The sequence below is a fragment of the Pezoporus wallicus genome, unplaced genomic scaffold (genome assembly GCF_028554395.1).
Source record: "Pezoporus wallicus isolate ANWC-B61680 ecotype Strahan unplaced genomic scaffold, APGP_CSIRO_Pwel_v1 scaffold_6885, whole genome shotgun sequence".
Classification (NCBI taxonomy): Eukaryota; Metazoa; Chordata; class Aves; order Psittaciformes; family Psittacidae; genus Pezoporus; species Pezoporus wallicus.
The window spans coordinates 3,016,901-3,034,287 of record NW_026638858.1 but is presented as its reverse complement, the minus strand read 5'-3'; the positions used below and the strand labels follow the sequence as shown (position 1 = coordinate 3,034,287).

General features: G+C 40.1%; 1 protein-coding gene across 4 annotated transcripts in view; it reads left to right on the top strand.

Moving 5' to 3' along the window:
* The window catches only part of AP2A2 (adaptor related protein complex 2 subunit alpha 2), a 48,784-nt gene that overhangs the window by 8,484 nt on the left and 22,913 nt on the right, over positions 1-17,387 (top strand). For all 4 annotated transcript variants that reach the window (XM_057412718.1, XM_057412716.1, XM_057412717.1 and 1 more), the window contains exon 2: positions 7,938-8,006. In XM_057412718.1, coding sequence (XP_057268701.1) covers positions 7,938-8,006 — 69 coding nt within the window. The remainder of the gene's footprint in view (positions 1-7,937; positions 8,007-17,387) is intronic.

Sequence of the window (17,387 nt, the reverse complement as noted above, 5' to 3'; positions counted from 1 at the left end):
TGTGTAATAAACTGTGTTCTTAAGTAGATGTTCCTAGCTACTACACAGTTCAGAGGAGAAGCTGCTGCTCTTAACCTAGGCAGTATTTGTATTACTGCTGTCCTAAACAGAAAACTAGAATTGTCCTCTCTTCAAGTCCTGTGTGATAATTGAATGTGAACAGAGGTATGTTCTGTTATACGAATGGTAGCACCACAAATAGGAACTGACACTACTACTTGCCTTCAAGAAGCATGAGAGAATGGCAAGCTTTTCCTTACGCTAATAGAGCCAACATGCTTTGCAGTTCTTAACACTACTAATGGCCACATCTATACATCTGCCTCCATAGAAATGTCCATAGCATGGGGAACAAACAAGAGGAATTAGAGATGTGTGCACGTCTGCAGGGGTATGATATAATAGGCATCACAGAAACATGGTGGGATGGCTCCTATGACTGGAGTGTTGGAATGGAAGGTTACAGACTCTTTAGAAAAGACAGGCCCGGTGAATGGGGAGGGAGAGTTGCCCTTTATGTTAGGTAGGCTGGAGAGTATGGAACTCTGTCTGGGGACAGGTCATCAGTTAACAGAGAGTTTGTGGATCAGGGTTAAAGGGAGAACAGCTATGGGAGACGTTACTGTGGGGATCTGTTACAGACCACCTGATCAAAAGGAACCTGCAGATGAAGCACTCTATAGATAGGTAGGAAAAGCCTCATGCTCACAGGCCCTTGTTCTCATGGGTGACTTCAACCACCCTGACATCTGCTGGATCCCAACTAGAAGGAAGTGCAGCAGGAGGGCCAGGAGACCTCCTTAGATGGATAAGGAAATGCTGAGGAAAATTCAAATGAAAAAAGAGGCTTATAAAAGGTGGAAGCAAGGACATGTGGCCTTGGAAGAGTACAGGGATGTTGTCTGGGAAGCTAGGGACCAGGTTAGGAAAGCTAAGGCCCAGTTAGAATTAAACTTGGCTAGGGATGTTAAGGATAACAGGAAGGGATTCTACAGGTATGTAGCGAATCAAAAACAGACTAGGGACAGTGTAGGCCCCCTCTGGAAGCTATCGGGAGAACTAACTACACAGGATTTGGAGAAGGCTGAGATTCTGAATGACTTCTTTGCCTTGGTCTTCACTGGCAAAGGCTCTGACCGCACCACCCAAGTCTTGGAAGGTAGACACAGGGAATGTGAGAATGAAGACCTTTGGCCTGCTGTAGGAGAGGATCTGGTTCAAGACCATCTTAAAAACCTGAATGTACGTGCACAAGTCCATGGGGCCTGACGAAATCCATCCGTGGGTCCTGAGTGAGCTGGCGAATAAAGTTGCTAAACCACTGGCCGTCATATTTGAGAAATCATGGCAGTCAGGTGATGTTCCCAACAATTGGAAAAAGGGAAATATAACCCCCATTTTCAAGAAGGGGAAAATGGATGACCCAGGGAGCTACAGACCAGTCAGTCTTACCTCTGTTCCTGGCAGAATCATGGAGCAGGTTCTCCCGGAAGGCATGCTAAGATACATGAAAAAGAACAAGGTGCTTGGTGACAGCCAGCATGGCTTCACTGAGGGGAAATCCTGCCTGACCAATTTGGTGGCCTTCATTGATGGGGCTACAGAACTGATGAACAGGGGTAGAGCAGCTGACATCATCTACCTGGACTTGTGCAAAACGCTCGACACTGTCCCACACAATATCCTTGTCTCTAAATTGGAGAGACATCAGTTTGATAGGTGGACCACTTGGTGGATAAAGAACTGGCTGGATGGCCGCACGCAAAGAGTTGTGGTTAATGGCTCAATGTCCAGCTGGAGACCAGTAACGAGTGGTGTCCCACAGGGATTGGTGTTGGGACCGTTCTTGTTCAACATCTTTGTCGGTGACATGGACAGTGGGATTGAGTGTGCCCTCAGCAAGTTTGCCAATGACACCAAGCTGTGTGGTTCGGTTGATACGCTGGAAGGAAGGAATGCTATTGAGAGGGACCTTGACACACTTGTGAGGTGGGCTGATGCCAACCTTATGAAGTTTAACCATGCCAAGTGCAAGGTCCTACACCTGGGTCGGAGCAATCCCAGGCACGGCTACAGGCTGGGCAGGGAAGAGATTCAGAGCAGCCCTGCTGGACTTGCAGGACTTGGGGGTGTTGGTTGATGAGAAACTGAACATAAGCTGGCAGTGTGCGCTCACAGCCCAGAAAGCCAACTATATCCTGGGCTGCATCAAAAGGAGCATGACCAGCAGGTCAAAGGAGGTGGTCCTGCCCCTCTGCTCTGTTCTTGTGAGACCTCGCTTGGAGTGTTGTGTACAGTTCTGGTGTCCTCAACATAAAAAGGACAAGGAACTGTTGGAACAAGTCCAGAGGAGGGCCACAAGAATGATCAGGGGACTGGAGCACCTCCTGTATGAAGATAGGCTGAGCAAGTTGTGGCTGTTCAGCCTGGAGAAGAGAAGGCTGTGTGGAGACCTCCTAGCAGCCTTCCAGTATCTGAAGGGAGCTTATAAGGATGCTGGGGAGGGACTCTTCACTAGGGACTGTAGTGACAGGACAAGGGGTAACGGGTTAAAACTTAAACAGGGGAACTTTACATTGGATATAAGAATGAAGTTCTTTCCTGTAAGGGTGGTGAGGCACTGGAATGGGTTGCCCAGGGAAGTTGTGAGTGCTTCATCCCTGGCAGTGTTCAAAGCCAGGTTGGACGAAGCCTTGGGTTGTATGGTTTGGTGTGAGGTGTCCCTGCCCCTGGCAGGGGGTTTGGAACTAGATGATCTTAAGGTCCTTTCCAGCCCGAACTATTCTATGATTGTATAATCGTAGGATTGTCAGATGGCTACAATTCAAGTAAGGCTAAGAGGTGACATAAATAACAGTTCTAACCTGTGCATAAATTCAAAACAAATAAGTTGAGTGGGTTCCGTAAGCAAGTTTGAGCGAGATGAGTAATGGCAACACTTGCTTTTGTGAAGGTTTTTTTGCTTTAAGTGTTGTCTGTATACCTGTCTCAAGAACTTCCCTGCAGAAGTCTATGGTGCTCAGTATTTGTGCAGATGCTGGTGTAGAAAAATACTTCTTTGTTCCTTTGGGAAATAAATGTATAGCCCTGATCAGAAATACACCAGACTCTAAGCAGTTTGTATGAAGGCTAAGAGCTCTTAGCAGTTCTCGTTAATCAGCATGGAGTTGCTTTGTGCCTCAAACTTGGCTTTGACGGTCTATAGTTGGTATAGCAACAAGTTAATTCTGATGGAGCAGGTCACTGAACCACAAGCAGCCCATTAGTTCTAACTTTGAAGGACTTGCTTAGTCTCTTGCAACCCTGTTACCAAGTTAGTATTAAGATATGTCAAATGTGTTCTTCAAATGGATGGAATCAAAATCCTTTCTGTAACTTCTGTTTTCTCATTCTTCTGTAGTTTGTAATGCAGAAGCCCAAACTGACATATGGAGGTGTTATTCTTGCAGTACTGAAGCTCTGACTATAGTCTGGATTACTAGGAGATTTAAGAATAGTAATTGGTTCTCTGAAAAGCTGTATGATTCTTCCTAGTCTGTCTTTGTTAAACAAGATGGTAATTAATGATAATAGTGCACTGCAGACTAAATTTACCTTGCCTAATGAAGGCAGTAAGCAGCATAGTGGAGTCTGAAGCCTGGCAAACTGCCAAATATGAAGTAATTGTTCATAAGCACCTTGGATAATGTTGTGGCTGAAGATCTGTTTGCTCAGGTTCTCATCTTGGAGACTAAGAGCAATTGTGTACAAGGGCTGTAAAGCTACAAACAGTATATGTCTGTTGTGCAGAATAGCTAGCCAAAACTTACTGACTTGCAATCAACTCTTTTAATAACTTTTTATGAATATTTAATCTTATTTCCTAAACTGGAAAAAGCCTGAGTAAGTGAAAGTGAGAAGGATGTGGTCTGAACTGATGTGGAATGTAATCTTCTTGTGCACTGGCTTAAATACTGTCCTGCCCATCAGTTTATATATGTGGCGTGACCTTTATTAAGGATATCCAAGTTGAATGGCTTGGTTACATACAGCCTACATTTTTGGACGACAGCTTGAAATTGGGAGCTGTGTGATAGCTTGGAAGTGAGGCAGAGCAATTGCCTTTGCAAGCACAATGTTCTGAAGCACAGTGCTCCTTCAACTGTCATCAATCTTATATTCCTTTTGAACAATTTTTAAGGTTATGTAAATGTTTATAGTGATGGTAAAAATCAAATATGCATGTAGAAATTCTAAAGTGAGTGTAGCATGGCTGAGTAATGTGGTTAACAGTTCATTGAACAGATTTTCTTCAATAGTCCCTGCTTCCCCCTCCACCCTTAGTGGGACAGAAGATTCAGCTGGAAGTTGGTCCTTGGTTTTTGATACTTACTTCTTTTTTCCTGTACATGAAACAACCTGAAGCTACTTGCCACTGGTTTTGCTTTGCCATCCTCTAATGTAAGAATAAATTAATTTGAATAAGGTTACCATGCAGTATAACTTCTGGAGTTCAGGAAACTTGGTTTTAGGTGCTTCAGCCTTGTTTTAACTCATGAGTTGCCCTAAGCATTCTTATATGACTGTCCTTGGTGACACTTCACACCCAATGTGCTAGTGCTGCTCTCTAAAACTGAAATTTCAGGCACATATAGACTGTAATCACTAATAAGGAGACAAGGTGTAATCATTTGACTTGATTTCCAGTGTATGGACTTAAAATTATATCCAGCTGCTTGCTATGCTATTTAAGTTTGGTCAGGGTCTAGGTGTATATTGCGTTCCAAATATGGAAGGAATTATGCAGAACAAGCTTTTATTCACATGCTGTGCAAGTTTTTAACTTTGAGAGAATAAACCTACTGATGCAAATTTCCTGTTTAATATGGATGTTCCTGTCAACTCATTGCTACATCTGTGTGCACGGGGGAGGGGGAGTTTTTTTGAGTTTTGGAGTTTTGTGTTGCTGAGTCTGCAGTCCATTTCTACCAAAGGTGCTGACTTCACAAATTCCTGAAGTGTTTTAGTCAGGCTACCCTTAATGCTCTGTTGCTTCCTTAGGACACAAAGAAGCCAGTTTCTAGCAATAACATCATATGTGAGCATAAGTTCTTTACTGTGAGAGTGGTGAGGCACTGGAACAGGTCATCCAAAGAAGCAATAAATGCTCCATCCCTGTCAGTGTTCAAGACCAGGTTGAATGGAGTCTAAGGAGAAAAAAAGAATTGTCTTGATTTTATTTTTTTTTTTTTTAAATATCTTTGGTTAAGAAAAACTGTCTTACATGTTTGTGTTTCTCTTTCCTGTCCCCATTTTTAATATCTGTGATTATTGCCATGCTTGTTGAGGTTAGAGAAACAATGGCTAATAAAGTAAATCCTGCAGTGTGTTTTCCTTACAAACAGGACCCAGAGATACAGAGCAAGAACCTAGCTTCCAAATTTAGGTAACTAAATATCTTACTCAGGTTAGCAGTTTACCTGACTGAGGTTAGTTCTCTGCCCTGTTTATCTCAATGAAGTACAAAATCTCCAGACTCAGTGGTAATGTTTTAATGAGATGTGCTCTTCACTTGATAAAAGGGAAAGAAATTGATCTTAGAATTTTTATTTTTTTTTCTAGAGCAGGTGAATTGTTGCAGATAAGGGAAACGTTTTAAGCCTTTAAAAAGAGAGCTAATGTGAGAGCTTACAAAACTGGAGTGTTGTCTGTTTATGTATGCTTTCACCCTTCAGGCATATGTTACTGTGGCCCTCTGTTTCATAGAGTATGGACCGAGGAGCAGAAGACTTGCTTAAGTCCAGTAGTGAATATCTTAATGCTGAGAAGTATCTTAGACGTGATCAGTTGAGTATGTCTGGCCTGTCCACAGGATAAATAATCTAATGCAATTAAGACAAATCTAAAATCTGTAGTAGATGACACTTCAAGCCTTGGATTGTACAAGCTTCTGCTTATTTATACTGTAGTGCTACTGCTTTAAAACCAGCTTACTTTACACTGGCAAGTTAAATTAGAAGAAACCCAATAACATCTTCATGATACGTTAGTAAAAACTGGTTAAACTTTTGTGTTCCCAACAGATGCATTTTATAAGCTGAGTGAGGTGTATATACTATGATCTCTGGCCTTGTCATTGTAGACGTAAATTGGAGTTTGTAGGTCAGATAAAAACTCTGGGCACATCTCCTGCTTTATCTGAAAACCAAGATGTGTACAAATAGCAACTACAATTTATGTTTCAGAATAGGTTTATGAATTACCGTGGTCTGAAAATGCTTAATTTAAAAGCAGTAAGTGGATGAGTTGATACATGTAAGTAGTTTTTCAGGGTTGGTATGGGTTGAGCAGTGCCCCTTATGAAACAGTGTTGTAGAATGGGAAAAATTCCATTTTAAGGAAATCTGTAGGTATTTTGTTAAAATGTCAAAGCAAACAAAAGTAGTTGCTTCTCATTTGGGCCTAACTTGTTTCTGTTTGCACAGTGTGCTCGTCTTTCTGCATGTCTGTACTCTTGAGGCCATTGTTACAGGCATATTAATATAAACAATTTTTCTGCATTTTAAGTAAGAATTTGTTTTGGAAGTGTAGAGCTTCAGTTTCTTTTTGCATCTAAATCACAAAATTACAAAATCTGGTTTAATTTGGCTTAAGCATGGGTTCCCTTATACTTTGGATACTTTGTTATTAATCTACCCTGAGGCACTTGTTTCCTTGAGTGACTTCATCTTTCATCTGTCCTGCTGTCAGTTATCTTTTGGAATATGGTGAAGGGGTGATCAGCAGTCACTGGATGATACAGGAGTTTGGACATGCAAATGTAGTAGGAGGATGTTTAAATGCTGAGAGTTGTTGCTTTGCTCATGTGCAAAGGGTGAGATTGGAAGTGCTTTGGAATGCTGGTCCTGATCTGACTTTGGCTTTTCTCATAGCCACATATATGCCATTAAGAGTAAAGGAAGCTGTCTTTTTCTGCTGGTAGTTGGTGTTTTGGAAACTGCTTGAAAGTTTGAGAAGGTACAGGACTGAATTTGCAACATGACTAGGTGGCCAGTTCTGCACTGCTGAAGTGGACTTTATTTGCTTCAAGCAATTGAGTACAATGCCTGAATTGGTTGTTTTACCCCACCATGCTCATTTATGTAGGAAATAATGGACCCAGATCTCTAGAGTGTCTATCACCATAAACTAAAGTGGTGAAGAATAAGAAGATGCTTTGGTTTTGAACAATGCAAATATTACTTGAATAAGCTTGCACTAGCAAAATTTAAATTGCAGCTTATTTCTCCAAATACCTAATTTGAATTGGCATGAGAAATCTTAATACCTGTTCTTGGAATCAAAAGTTGATATGAAATATAGACTGTGCTGGGAAGTGTAAGGTGGTAATGTTGTCTAATAAAATGTGAATTTAAAATATTTGGGTTTTTTTTTGAATGACTTTCATGGGGCATATTGAAAGTCTGAACTTTTGCATGTATCCTGTCTGAGGTTTTTCCAAGTCTTTGAGCTACTTTAAGTTTACTGTTTTTCATCTTCTGTGTCTGATAAGGATTCTTTTAGAGCCATTGAACTGAATGACATTCAGTAGAGAAACAGTACATCGGCTTGTCATTAAGGTGAGGAATAGAACAAGTTGTTGTAGAAAAATGGAAGTTTTTGTGAAAGCTAGTAATAAAGGGATCTTGGTTTAATTGTATGCAGCTTGTACTGCCTAAAGTGTGCAAAGCTTCTTGAAACAGGGAGGTCCTTCTAGCTTCTCAAATTTCTCTGTGAAGTGGTGCTGAAGTTACCTCTGTGATGTTTGCCTCCATCCAGTCCTAATACTGTAATGGGGGAGTAGTAATTCGTCCTGATGTTTGCATGTTTTAACACAGCGTGGTTGGGCGTAAAGAAGCTTAAGGTGTCCAGGGGTTGTCCAGAGCACTGTATTTTGACATGTGTTGTTTTGATTTCAGGTAAAAGTAAAGAAGCAGAGATAAAGAGAATAAATAAAGAACTAGCAAACATTCGGTCAAAATTTAAAGGTAAGTGACTTGATGATACTTACCTATACATGTTTCTTTGCATGACATTCTTCTGTGGTTTTTTTCTTTTGTTCTTAAATGTTTAGATGATTTTTCTTTTTTTTTTTTTTGTCAATTGCTGATGCAAGCAAAATGCTAGAGCAGGCTGTTAGAATAACTATTGAAAATATTCTCTTAACTACAGAACTTCCTGATAGTCCTGTGATTCTTGGCCATAACAGACAACTCCCTCATATATAAAAGAATTGAGCTACTGTTCATAAACTTTCTAATGCTTTGCTTCCTAACCATGTGACCGTTCAGCCTGTTTTCTTCCAGAAGGCCATGAACTAGTTTGAAGAAATATGGGTGGATGTCATTATTTCCAGTAAATGAGAATCTTTTTTAAACTTCTCCCCCACCTGTGTGCCTTTAGGGAAGTAATGGGTTAGGCTGTCTTCTATCAGAATTATGATAAAAACATGTGGTTGCTGAAGCCATACATCTTGACCGCTCCCATAAGTAACAGTAATACAAATTACTCAAATGAAACAAGGGATGTGCAGTGTCTAATTCCATCCTCATGCATTCTAAGAGACAGCAGTTCACTTTTAAACAACACTTGAGAAAACTCATGCTGTAACTGTATTCAAATTGTGTATGTGGCCTCAAATTTTAAAGATTCTGAGGGGCAATCGAAATGCTTTTGAATGGAGTTCTACCAATAGTGGCTGTGGCAAACATGGTGTTTAAATAGATATGGGGCTGTGTGTGTAGCTAGATAAGGTAATACAGTGTGGAGGCTGTATATGTGACTTCCAGATTGCTGTATTTGGATTAAACCTGTTTACCTTAGTTATCTATCCTATCTATTTGGAATACTCAGTGTGCTACAAAGCAAGCGGTATATCTCTTAAAGGCATATGAAGACCTGCAAGAACTTGAGTGTCAGCAGCAGCTTGAAAGAGAAAACATGACCATGGTGCAAGACACAAGTATAAAAATTTCTTATAAATTGGAAGCTATCGCATGCCTCTGCTAATGTTTTTCTCTTAGAAATTTCAGCGTACTTTATCCGGACTGGTAACTTAATTTGCAGGGTAACTGAGGAAACTTTAGTGACTATTTTTCTACAGTAAATAGGAAAAGGAACTTTCATTTAGTCACCTCCCTATGCTGTCACATTGTTTTCCTGTTCCTTTTAATTCTAAAGCTTCCGTCTAATGCTGATGGTGATCTGATTTTTGCCAAAAGTAGCAGGCTTTGCATAGTCGTTCTACAGACTCTTCTCAGTCACCCAATTGAAGTCTAAAACTCGAGTCCCTTTTCTAGACAGTGACTTGCAGATACTGCCTTCATTTACTAAGTATGAGCAGCTAGCACATAGTTCAAGGCACTAGAAACCTGTGTCAAGAGTGATAACCATTTTTCTATATGTTCAAAGTGGATCATTACATCACCTAGTAAATGTAAGCATAAAATTACACCTCTTTAAATAAAGCGGTTTAATCTCCAAGCAAGAGCTATACCAGGCAACTGAACCATATCCTTCAGATAAAGAGGCTGAGTTTATTTGAAAACTGTTTAAGAAGATTTTGTACACTTAAATTTATTCAAAGTTTTATGTTACTCTGCCTTTTAACTAATTTCATTAAGTTGATTTAATCTGAATGATACAGCCACAAAGACTGCTTGTTTTCTCTTGGTGATAGTAAAACTGCTTGCTGTCAAGATAGCAACATTATTGGTTATCAGATGCTGCTGAAATTTGTCTCTGCACCTAAATTCTCAGTTATTTAGTCAAGACTGCATTTTCCAGAAAGCCGCATATCGCTTTCCCTTTAAATATATTAAGTATTCCACCTATGCCATTTTGTCATCAAAAACTAAAACTAGCTGGAAACCTTGCTACAGTCATACTAACACAGAAATCTAGTTCTTTCAGCAACTAACTTCAGGCTACACCATTGTTTTATGTTGTTGGTGTGGGTTTTTTTGTTGTTTTTTTGGGGGGTGGGTGTTTGGTTTGGGGTTTGTTTTTTTGGTTTTTTTTTTTTTTAATCTTGATTTAGTTGATGGGCAAGCTTTAATTTGTTTGCAAAACGTAAGCAATTTTTCACTAATGAAACTGGAAGCTTTCATCAGGCTAAGTCTTCAGATTGCAGTGAAGGTCTGAAAACTTCTAAAGGCATATCAAATGAAAGTTATTGAGGCTTCTGCAGAGCCTCGCTACCTACTGCATATTCCAGTATTCTTGAAGCATGAAGGAGGTTCTGTCAGACCCGCTCACCTCACTGCTAAACATGTTGTAAAGGAACACAATAAAGAATGGCAGAAAAGTTCATAATGGTTAATGCTGTTTCAGTACTGACTTGTAGGGATACAGTCCAGTTCTTACTGTTTGGCTGTGATCAAATCTGATTAAGTAATCCTCTTTAGATACTAGCCCAACTCCTTATGTTTGCATCATACAAGAGAAGCTATAATCTGCAAGCTCAAACAGGGAAGCTTGATTCAAACTTCTCTTCCATATGAAATCTAAGCATTCTACTAAAAATCATAGCCTACATGTTTTGAGTAACACAAACTCCATTTGGTTCCATCCACATGCACTGACCTGCATACTTCTGAAAACCTGTGAGTGTGAAAGAAGTGAATCTGAATTGTTTTGGTACCACAGCAATCAATTCAGACTTTAATGCTAATAATAGTAATGACTTCTGAGTGCACTTCCTGGTGAAGTGCAGCAAATCCTATGTGGGGAGATCACAGAATGAATACTGACACAATTCATTGTTTTGTCAACATCTGCTATCCTGAGTCTTGCGCTGTGAAGAGTCTATGAAGGTGAGTTCAGAAGGCTGCGAATATCAACTCTAGTGAAAGGCTGACTAACGCAGTAAGAGCTAGTCTTCACTGTTCTTTTCTGTGAATGTCTACAAAAGCATCAGTATAAGCCACTGTATTAATAAACTTCTAGAAAACTTGGCAGTAATTAAGCTCTAAGCAAACTGAATTCTGTCAGAAAAGCGTCCTCTGGTTAACAGAGGTAGTTTGTGTTTAATTTAACCTGTGTTTAATCTTGTGTGGTACAAGAGCTGCTGATAGTACAGTTCATAAACTTACTCAGTTCTGTTCTTTGGGTTTGTAAGGTATTTTGTGGCTCTAGTGCAAAGACAGTTAAAAGTATGTACACAGTAAACCCTATATACATCACAGTTAGTTGTGATGTGGGGGACAGCTGACTGTAGGAAAGTTGGCTGAGTAGAATCATGAATTGGCAATGATCAGAGAGTAGAGGTGCTTTCAGCAAAGTAGTGCAGTAACTTTACTCTGCATACCTTGTGTAGCATCCTTTAAGCGGAGTTTAAATAGCATTGAATAAATACCAGTGTCTGCTCATACAGTGGCTTGATTGAAAGATGACTAAAGTTTCCTGTAAGCTGATTTTCACTATGGCTACATCATTACTAAATTTGTATGGTTTTTAAGTGAAAAATGTTGCTGAAGACATTAACTTGGTGTAGCCTAAATGAAAACTGGACATGAGTGTTACAATTTAGAAGAAGCTGAGTTTGGAAAACTTGTTATGTATCTGGTTGAGGCGTTGAGAGTGCAAGGAGAAGATAGCTGTGTATCTTTCTGCTGCAGGAGTTCTGCATGGGCTTTGTGCTGTGTGGTTCTCTGTTGCAGGAGTGCCTTGTAAAAACAAACACACCTTCATAATGCATTTTATTTTTGGTTTAAGTGGACATCATTTGGTTGAATCCAGTTTCTTTTCATGTAGCTCTGACTTCTAAAAATATTTTGGATTAAAATAGCTTTAAAATAGTTTGGATTAAGACAAATGTATGCCTGTGAACTTAAGATGGAGTCCCTTGCCAAATAATTAGGGGGAGAACTGTTGCCGTGGGTTAATCACCTGACCGGAGATGTGGCTGTTGGACTGGCTGCATTGCTATAACCAAAGAAAAGTCTGACTGTAAGAAGCAATGCTGGCAGTAGTGCTTCTTGACACAGATGTGTTCCTGTTTAAGACTAGCATAAGAGACTAGTATACCACAGGTATCCTTTACAATCTTCAGCATACTCCTGTTGCAGTATCCAGACCCTGACCCCGTATGGCTTACAGGATGTATTCTTGCACTGTTACAGAGAGAGGCTAAGTATATTTCTACTTTTGTTCTATCATGCAAGTAGCTGACAAGCCTGTCACCCAACTTATGTGTGGGTAACCTGCTATCTAAATACCCTTGTACTTAACAGGCTTTGATGAGGCTGCACATCCCTGGAAAAGTCATACTTCTCCTGAACTAATGGAATGTACACCATGGCTTTGGGTTCTGATCTGTCTTCTGTGCTCCAAGCTCAGAAGGAATCTAGAATCTCTGTACTTAAGGTGACTTTGTCTCTTGTTTCAGCATGAGGAAGCACTGTTGCTGAGGTCAGTGTGTCCTTGACGGTTGCTTTAAATGCTTCTGCATTAACTGAGATAAGATGCATGTAGTAGAGAGAAACTACACCAGTGTGATAAAGCAGAAGCTGTAGGAATCGTATGGAGAAATACTGTTGCTTTTGTTTTACATGTTCATGCTGTAAGCTGATTTTGCTCCCATGCTTGAGCTAAACTGAAAATCTGGCTGCCAGAGTAGTAATTGCTTTGTGAATGAGTGGAAAAAGTACCTGGTTTGTTTAGTTGTCCCATCATTTTGATTTCTCAGTCCACAAATTCAGCTCTAAAGAAACTGACCACAAATCTACAAGCTGTTTTTGCAGTCAAAAGAACTGCTCTCTGCTTGATTGAGGCTTGTTCGTTTTTTTTTCCATCTGGCATTAGATTTTAGTTTTGTTCTGATTGCTTAATAAGGTTTCTGTTGCAAGAGTGGCTGCTAGATTTCAGACGTGCTGGTGTATCTTAGCTTTGGCTTGTGCAGAAGTGCTCCAATATCAGTTGATAATTTCTGCTCCCTCCCCCCCCCCCCCTTTTTTTTTTGTTTGTGGGATTTGGGTTTTGTGGGGGGGTGGGGTGTTCTTGTTTATTGTTGGTGTGGGTTTGGTTTTTTTTGTTCTTTTTTGGGGGGGGGTAGGGGGTTGTTTTGCTTTTTGGTTTGGCTTTTTTGGTTTTGTACTTCAGCTCACTTGTTCTCTGAAATTCAAGCAAGTCTTCTCTGTTGTCCCAAACTGCATAGTATCCCTTTGCCTCTGAATTTTTAAGCAGAAGCTGTGCTTCAGTACATAGGTTTCCTGGCAGGCAGTGAAAGTGTAGCTTTGGATCTGTTTAATCACACTGTCTTCTGATCCTTTAAGAGACTTGAAGGCAATTGGAGAGTAAAAGAATAAAGTGTCTTCACTAACAAAGTGAATTATTGGAGGTAAAAACCAGGCTTCAGGTATCACCTGAGTTGTAGGTCTGCTCTAGTAATACTCTGTTCTGGTGGTAGTAGTATGGTAACGAAACACTAGCTTACGTATTTGTATCGGTTGTCTGCCACAGATATTCAGCCCTTTATTTAGAGAGCTTGGACTGTCACTCTTATGGAAAGACAAGTCTTGTCTTGAAGTGTAGATACATTAATAAAAAGCAACTTTGTTTTTCTAATCCTCTAAGGTAATAGTAGACCTTCTGATCACACTATAACACTGGATTGCTGTCAACTGCATGAATGTAAGACAGTGTCACCTAGGAAGGAGGCAAGGACTCTGAATGCAAAGAAACACTTAAGGGTGTTGTCCACTCTGCCTTGCATAAGCCATTACTGCAGTTTTAAAAGCTAAGATTGTCTTGTCTCTTAAGTTAGTAATCAATCACCTGGGTGCTAGTGAGATGAGACTTGTCAGGCTTCCTTACCCTGTATGCCCTCCTGCCTGCTGAACTTCCTGCAGGACTAGCCATCTTCTTTCCCTGTCTGGCTAGTGACAGGCTCTATAACTGCAGCAGGATAGTTTTTAGGTATACTGAATTAGATTCAAAGCAGGTTCTATTTTTTAACCAGTGGTCCAAATTAGAGATAGAAAGTGCTGCCTGGGAATGAGAGGGTCTTGTAAGGCATTTGTGCCTTATTTCTTTTTGGAGAGCTGCATAAAAGAGATCCATGAGCAAGAAAAAATAAAACTTTCCTGTTGAAATAGTAAAGTGATGCACAAAAATATGGAAATGGTAATTCTTAATACTATTTGATGATTGGCTGTTACTAATTTATTTCTTAGAAAAAAGATTAATAAACTTTCTAGGGCAAACAAGTAACCTTTGAAATGCCCACTGGGCTCAAAACCTGCTGACGTGTTCTGAACCCTTCCTGTTTCTGCTGACTTGATTTGCAGTACTTGCAAATGTTCCTGAGAGCATTTAAAAATGAGCTGAGTTAAAAGAAATTATTGTTTGTTGGAAGTAAAGATAACAGGACATTTGAATTTTCCTTCTGCTCCTGTTCGGATGTTTGCTTGAGGCTCAGGGAAGCTGTCCTGTTTTAACACTTACACAATGAGACTTGTTACTTATGTTAAAAATAGAACCTTTATAGCTCTTTGTAAATGCTACAAGGGAGGGAGATGAATTGAATAGTTAAATTTGAAATTTCATTAAGAATCTGAATCAAAGAATCCTTCGAAACACAGCTGGAATTAGACAAGTATACTGAGACCTTTGACTGCAGTGTTTTGTTTTTTTTTTTTTTCTCCTCAAATTGCTCAGCTAATTAAATAATACAACATTGTGGGTTTGTAAGTTTTATTTTTTTTTTTGTAGTTCTAGTAACTGTTACTTTGCTTAGTTTGTAAGTTTGCCTGTTACTGAGAACCTTCACATTGCCTTCAATTCTGCATACAAGGGACAGAAGCTTCTAGAAGCAGTTGGTGAACTTACTCATCTTAATAGCAAGTGTTTCAGGTCCTGATTTTACAGTATTGTTCTCTGATAGGACATGATGAAGAAAGAAGTTCAAGATCAAAAATGCTTCAAATACCCCAAGATCCAAGGACCTTGCTAATCTGAGCTCTTAAAATACTAGTGTCTTGGAAGGATGTAATCCTTTAAATGGCTGGGTCATATACCTGAAAAAAGGAATTGCCAAACCATGACAAATACTTAGTTGTGAAAGTTAAAGTGCTTCAGAGTATACATACTTTCATCTGCTTATGATCTTCATTAAGCTATTGTGTTGCAGTATTCTATATTCCCCTCTTCCCTTCTGGTGTCACAAAGTCAACACCAGATTCATTTGAAAAGATGAGAAAATAGGGTTTATACTTGTGACTTGTGTGTTGCTGATGGATTGTGCCCTAACAGGCAATTCAGACGCCTAGTAAAGCAAATGGCCCTTGATTTGTTTGCTGACTCAGCAGGAAAATACCTTATGGCAGCGAAACATAAATGTGACTAGGAAAGAACATGCCTGTGGGCAACTTTCTGCAGAGCTGGCTGTTGTCAGAGGATCTTGACAGGACCTAATATAGCAGGATTTTGCTGTCAGGAGTAGCTTCCATAACGCTGCTTCATGTATCTAAGTAAAATGTGACATGTATTGGCTTCTGTGGTACTGGAAGACCTGAAGGCAGCTTTTCTTTGTGTGTGTTTTTTTTTTTGATTTGGTGTGTCTCCATCCTGTCCTGTGTCCCCCCCCCATTCTCATCTCCCCATCTGTCCCCCCCGCATAAATACAGCTTTAAGATAAAGTTTCTTTTTGTTGCCAACTGATGTCTTATGTGTGCTAGTTAAAAAGAAACAAACCAAACCAAACGAAAAACCACAACATGTATCTAAAGACTCAGAGATTTCAAAGGTGGTGTTGTCCATATTAAAATGGTAGTTGTGTGCCTAAATTAATTTTCTCAGTTGGAATAAAACTAAATAAAAGAAATTTCTAGAGTCAAAATAATAAAGCAACCTCCCCCCCCCAAAAAAAATAAAGCATAATTGCAGCCTGTAGGCATAACCTTCTGTTGTCTACTTCAGTGTGCCAGTGTCCTGGGTTCAGCAGTAGCAGTCATTTTTTCTCCTTCTTGGTAGCTGGTGTAGTGCAGTGTTTTGACTTTCAGCTCGGGAACAGAGCTGATAACAAGGATGTTTTGGTTTGGCCAAGGACTTTGTGAGCCTCAAGCTCTGCCAGGGAGGAGGGGAAGCCGGGAGGAAGCAGAGACAGGACACCTGACCCAAGCTGACCAAAGAGGTATTCCATACCACAGCACGTCATGCCCAGGATGCAACTGGGAGTTAGCCGGAAGGGCTGGGGGACTGCAGGGTTGGGGGACTGCAGGGTTGGAGGAGGTATCGGTCGGTGCTTGGTCGGGCTGAGGGGGGCAAGTTATCGGTCGGGTGGTGGTGAGGTGATGTATTCTCTTCCCTTGTAATTTCCTTTATCATTATTATCACTGGTGGTAGCAGTAGTGATTTGTGTTATACCTTAGTTACTAAACTATTCTTATCTCAACCCGTGGGAGTTGCATTCTTTTCGATTCTCCTCTCCGTCCCTCCGGGAGTAGGGGGAGGGAAAGAAGGGGGGAAGTGAGTGAATGAGTTACCTGACTGGGTTTAAACCACGACAGCCAATATTCTTTCTCTTGGTTCACTAACATAACATGGCTTCACATGTTGATGGTAGTGTTCATTCCTTCACAAACTGTAAGTTATTTTTTTTCTTTTTGTTTGTTTGGTTTGGTTTGGTTTTGTGTGTGTGTGTTTTGATTTTTTTTGTTTTGTTTTCAATACAATCAGTGAATGTCCTATAAAGTTCATGGGAGCTGCGGACAGGTGCATGAGGCATGGGAAGTATAACTTCTATACCAGAGGATGAGAACGAAGAAACTTGTATACTATTAAGACTCTTTATTACGTATTTATCTGCCTATTGTATAAATCTGAAGTGCAGCTTGGAGTTTTTTTGTAAGGACAGTGAGTTAGGGATATCTTATTTAAGCTTTACTTTATACAGGTCTAGTCTGGCAGAACTTGCCCATCACTGAGGAATACACACTGATGTGATAGGCTAGTTATTCTGGGTCCAGCATGCACAGGCTTAAGGAGCTTATATATCCTTTTGGGCAGTAACATCTATCAAGGTCGTTTTACCCTGACTGAACTCTAGCATTCAGGCTTGCCTGATTTAGTGGATACTCTTTCATCTCCTGATCTGGTGTAGAAAAACAATGTTCTGCAAAAAGTGTATGTTTACATGTACTACTGTCCTTTGGGAAAAGGAGTAGTCTGTGTAATGAGGTGTAAGCTGTCATACAGATACTGTTCCATATACTGTTCCATGCAGCTTTTACAAGCTTCTAAAATACAGCAAAACTGCAGCATAAGGCAAAACCTATTTAGGGTGCATTTTTCTTCTAAAACTTAAACAGTTGTGAATGCTTTCATTTTATAGATGCTTCAAAGCTCTCATGGTAATCTCATTTCACGTA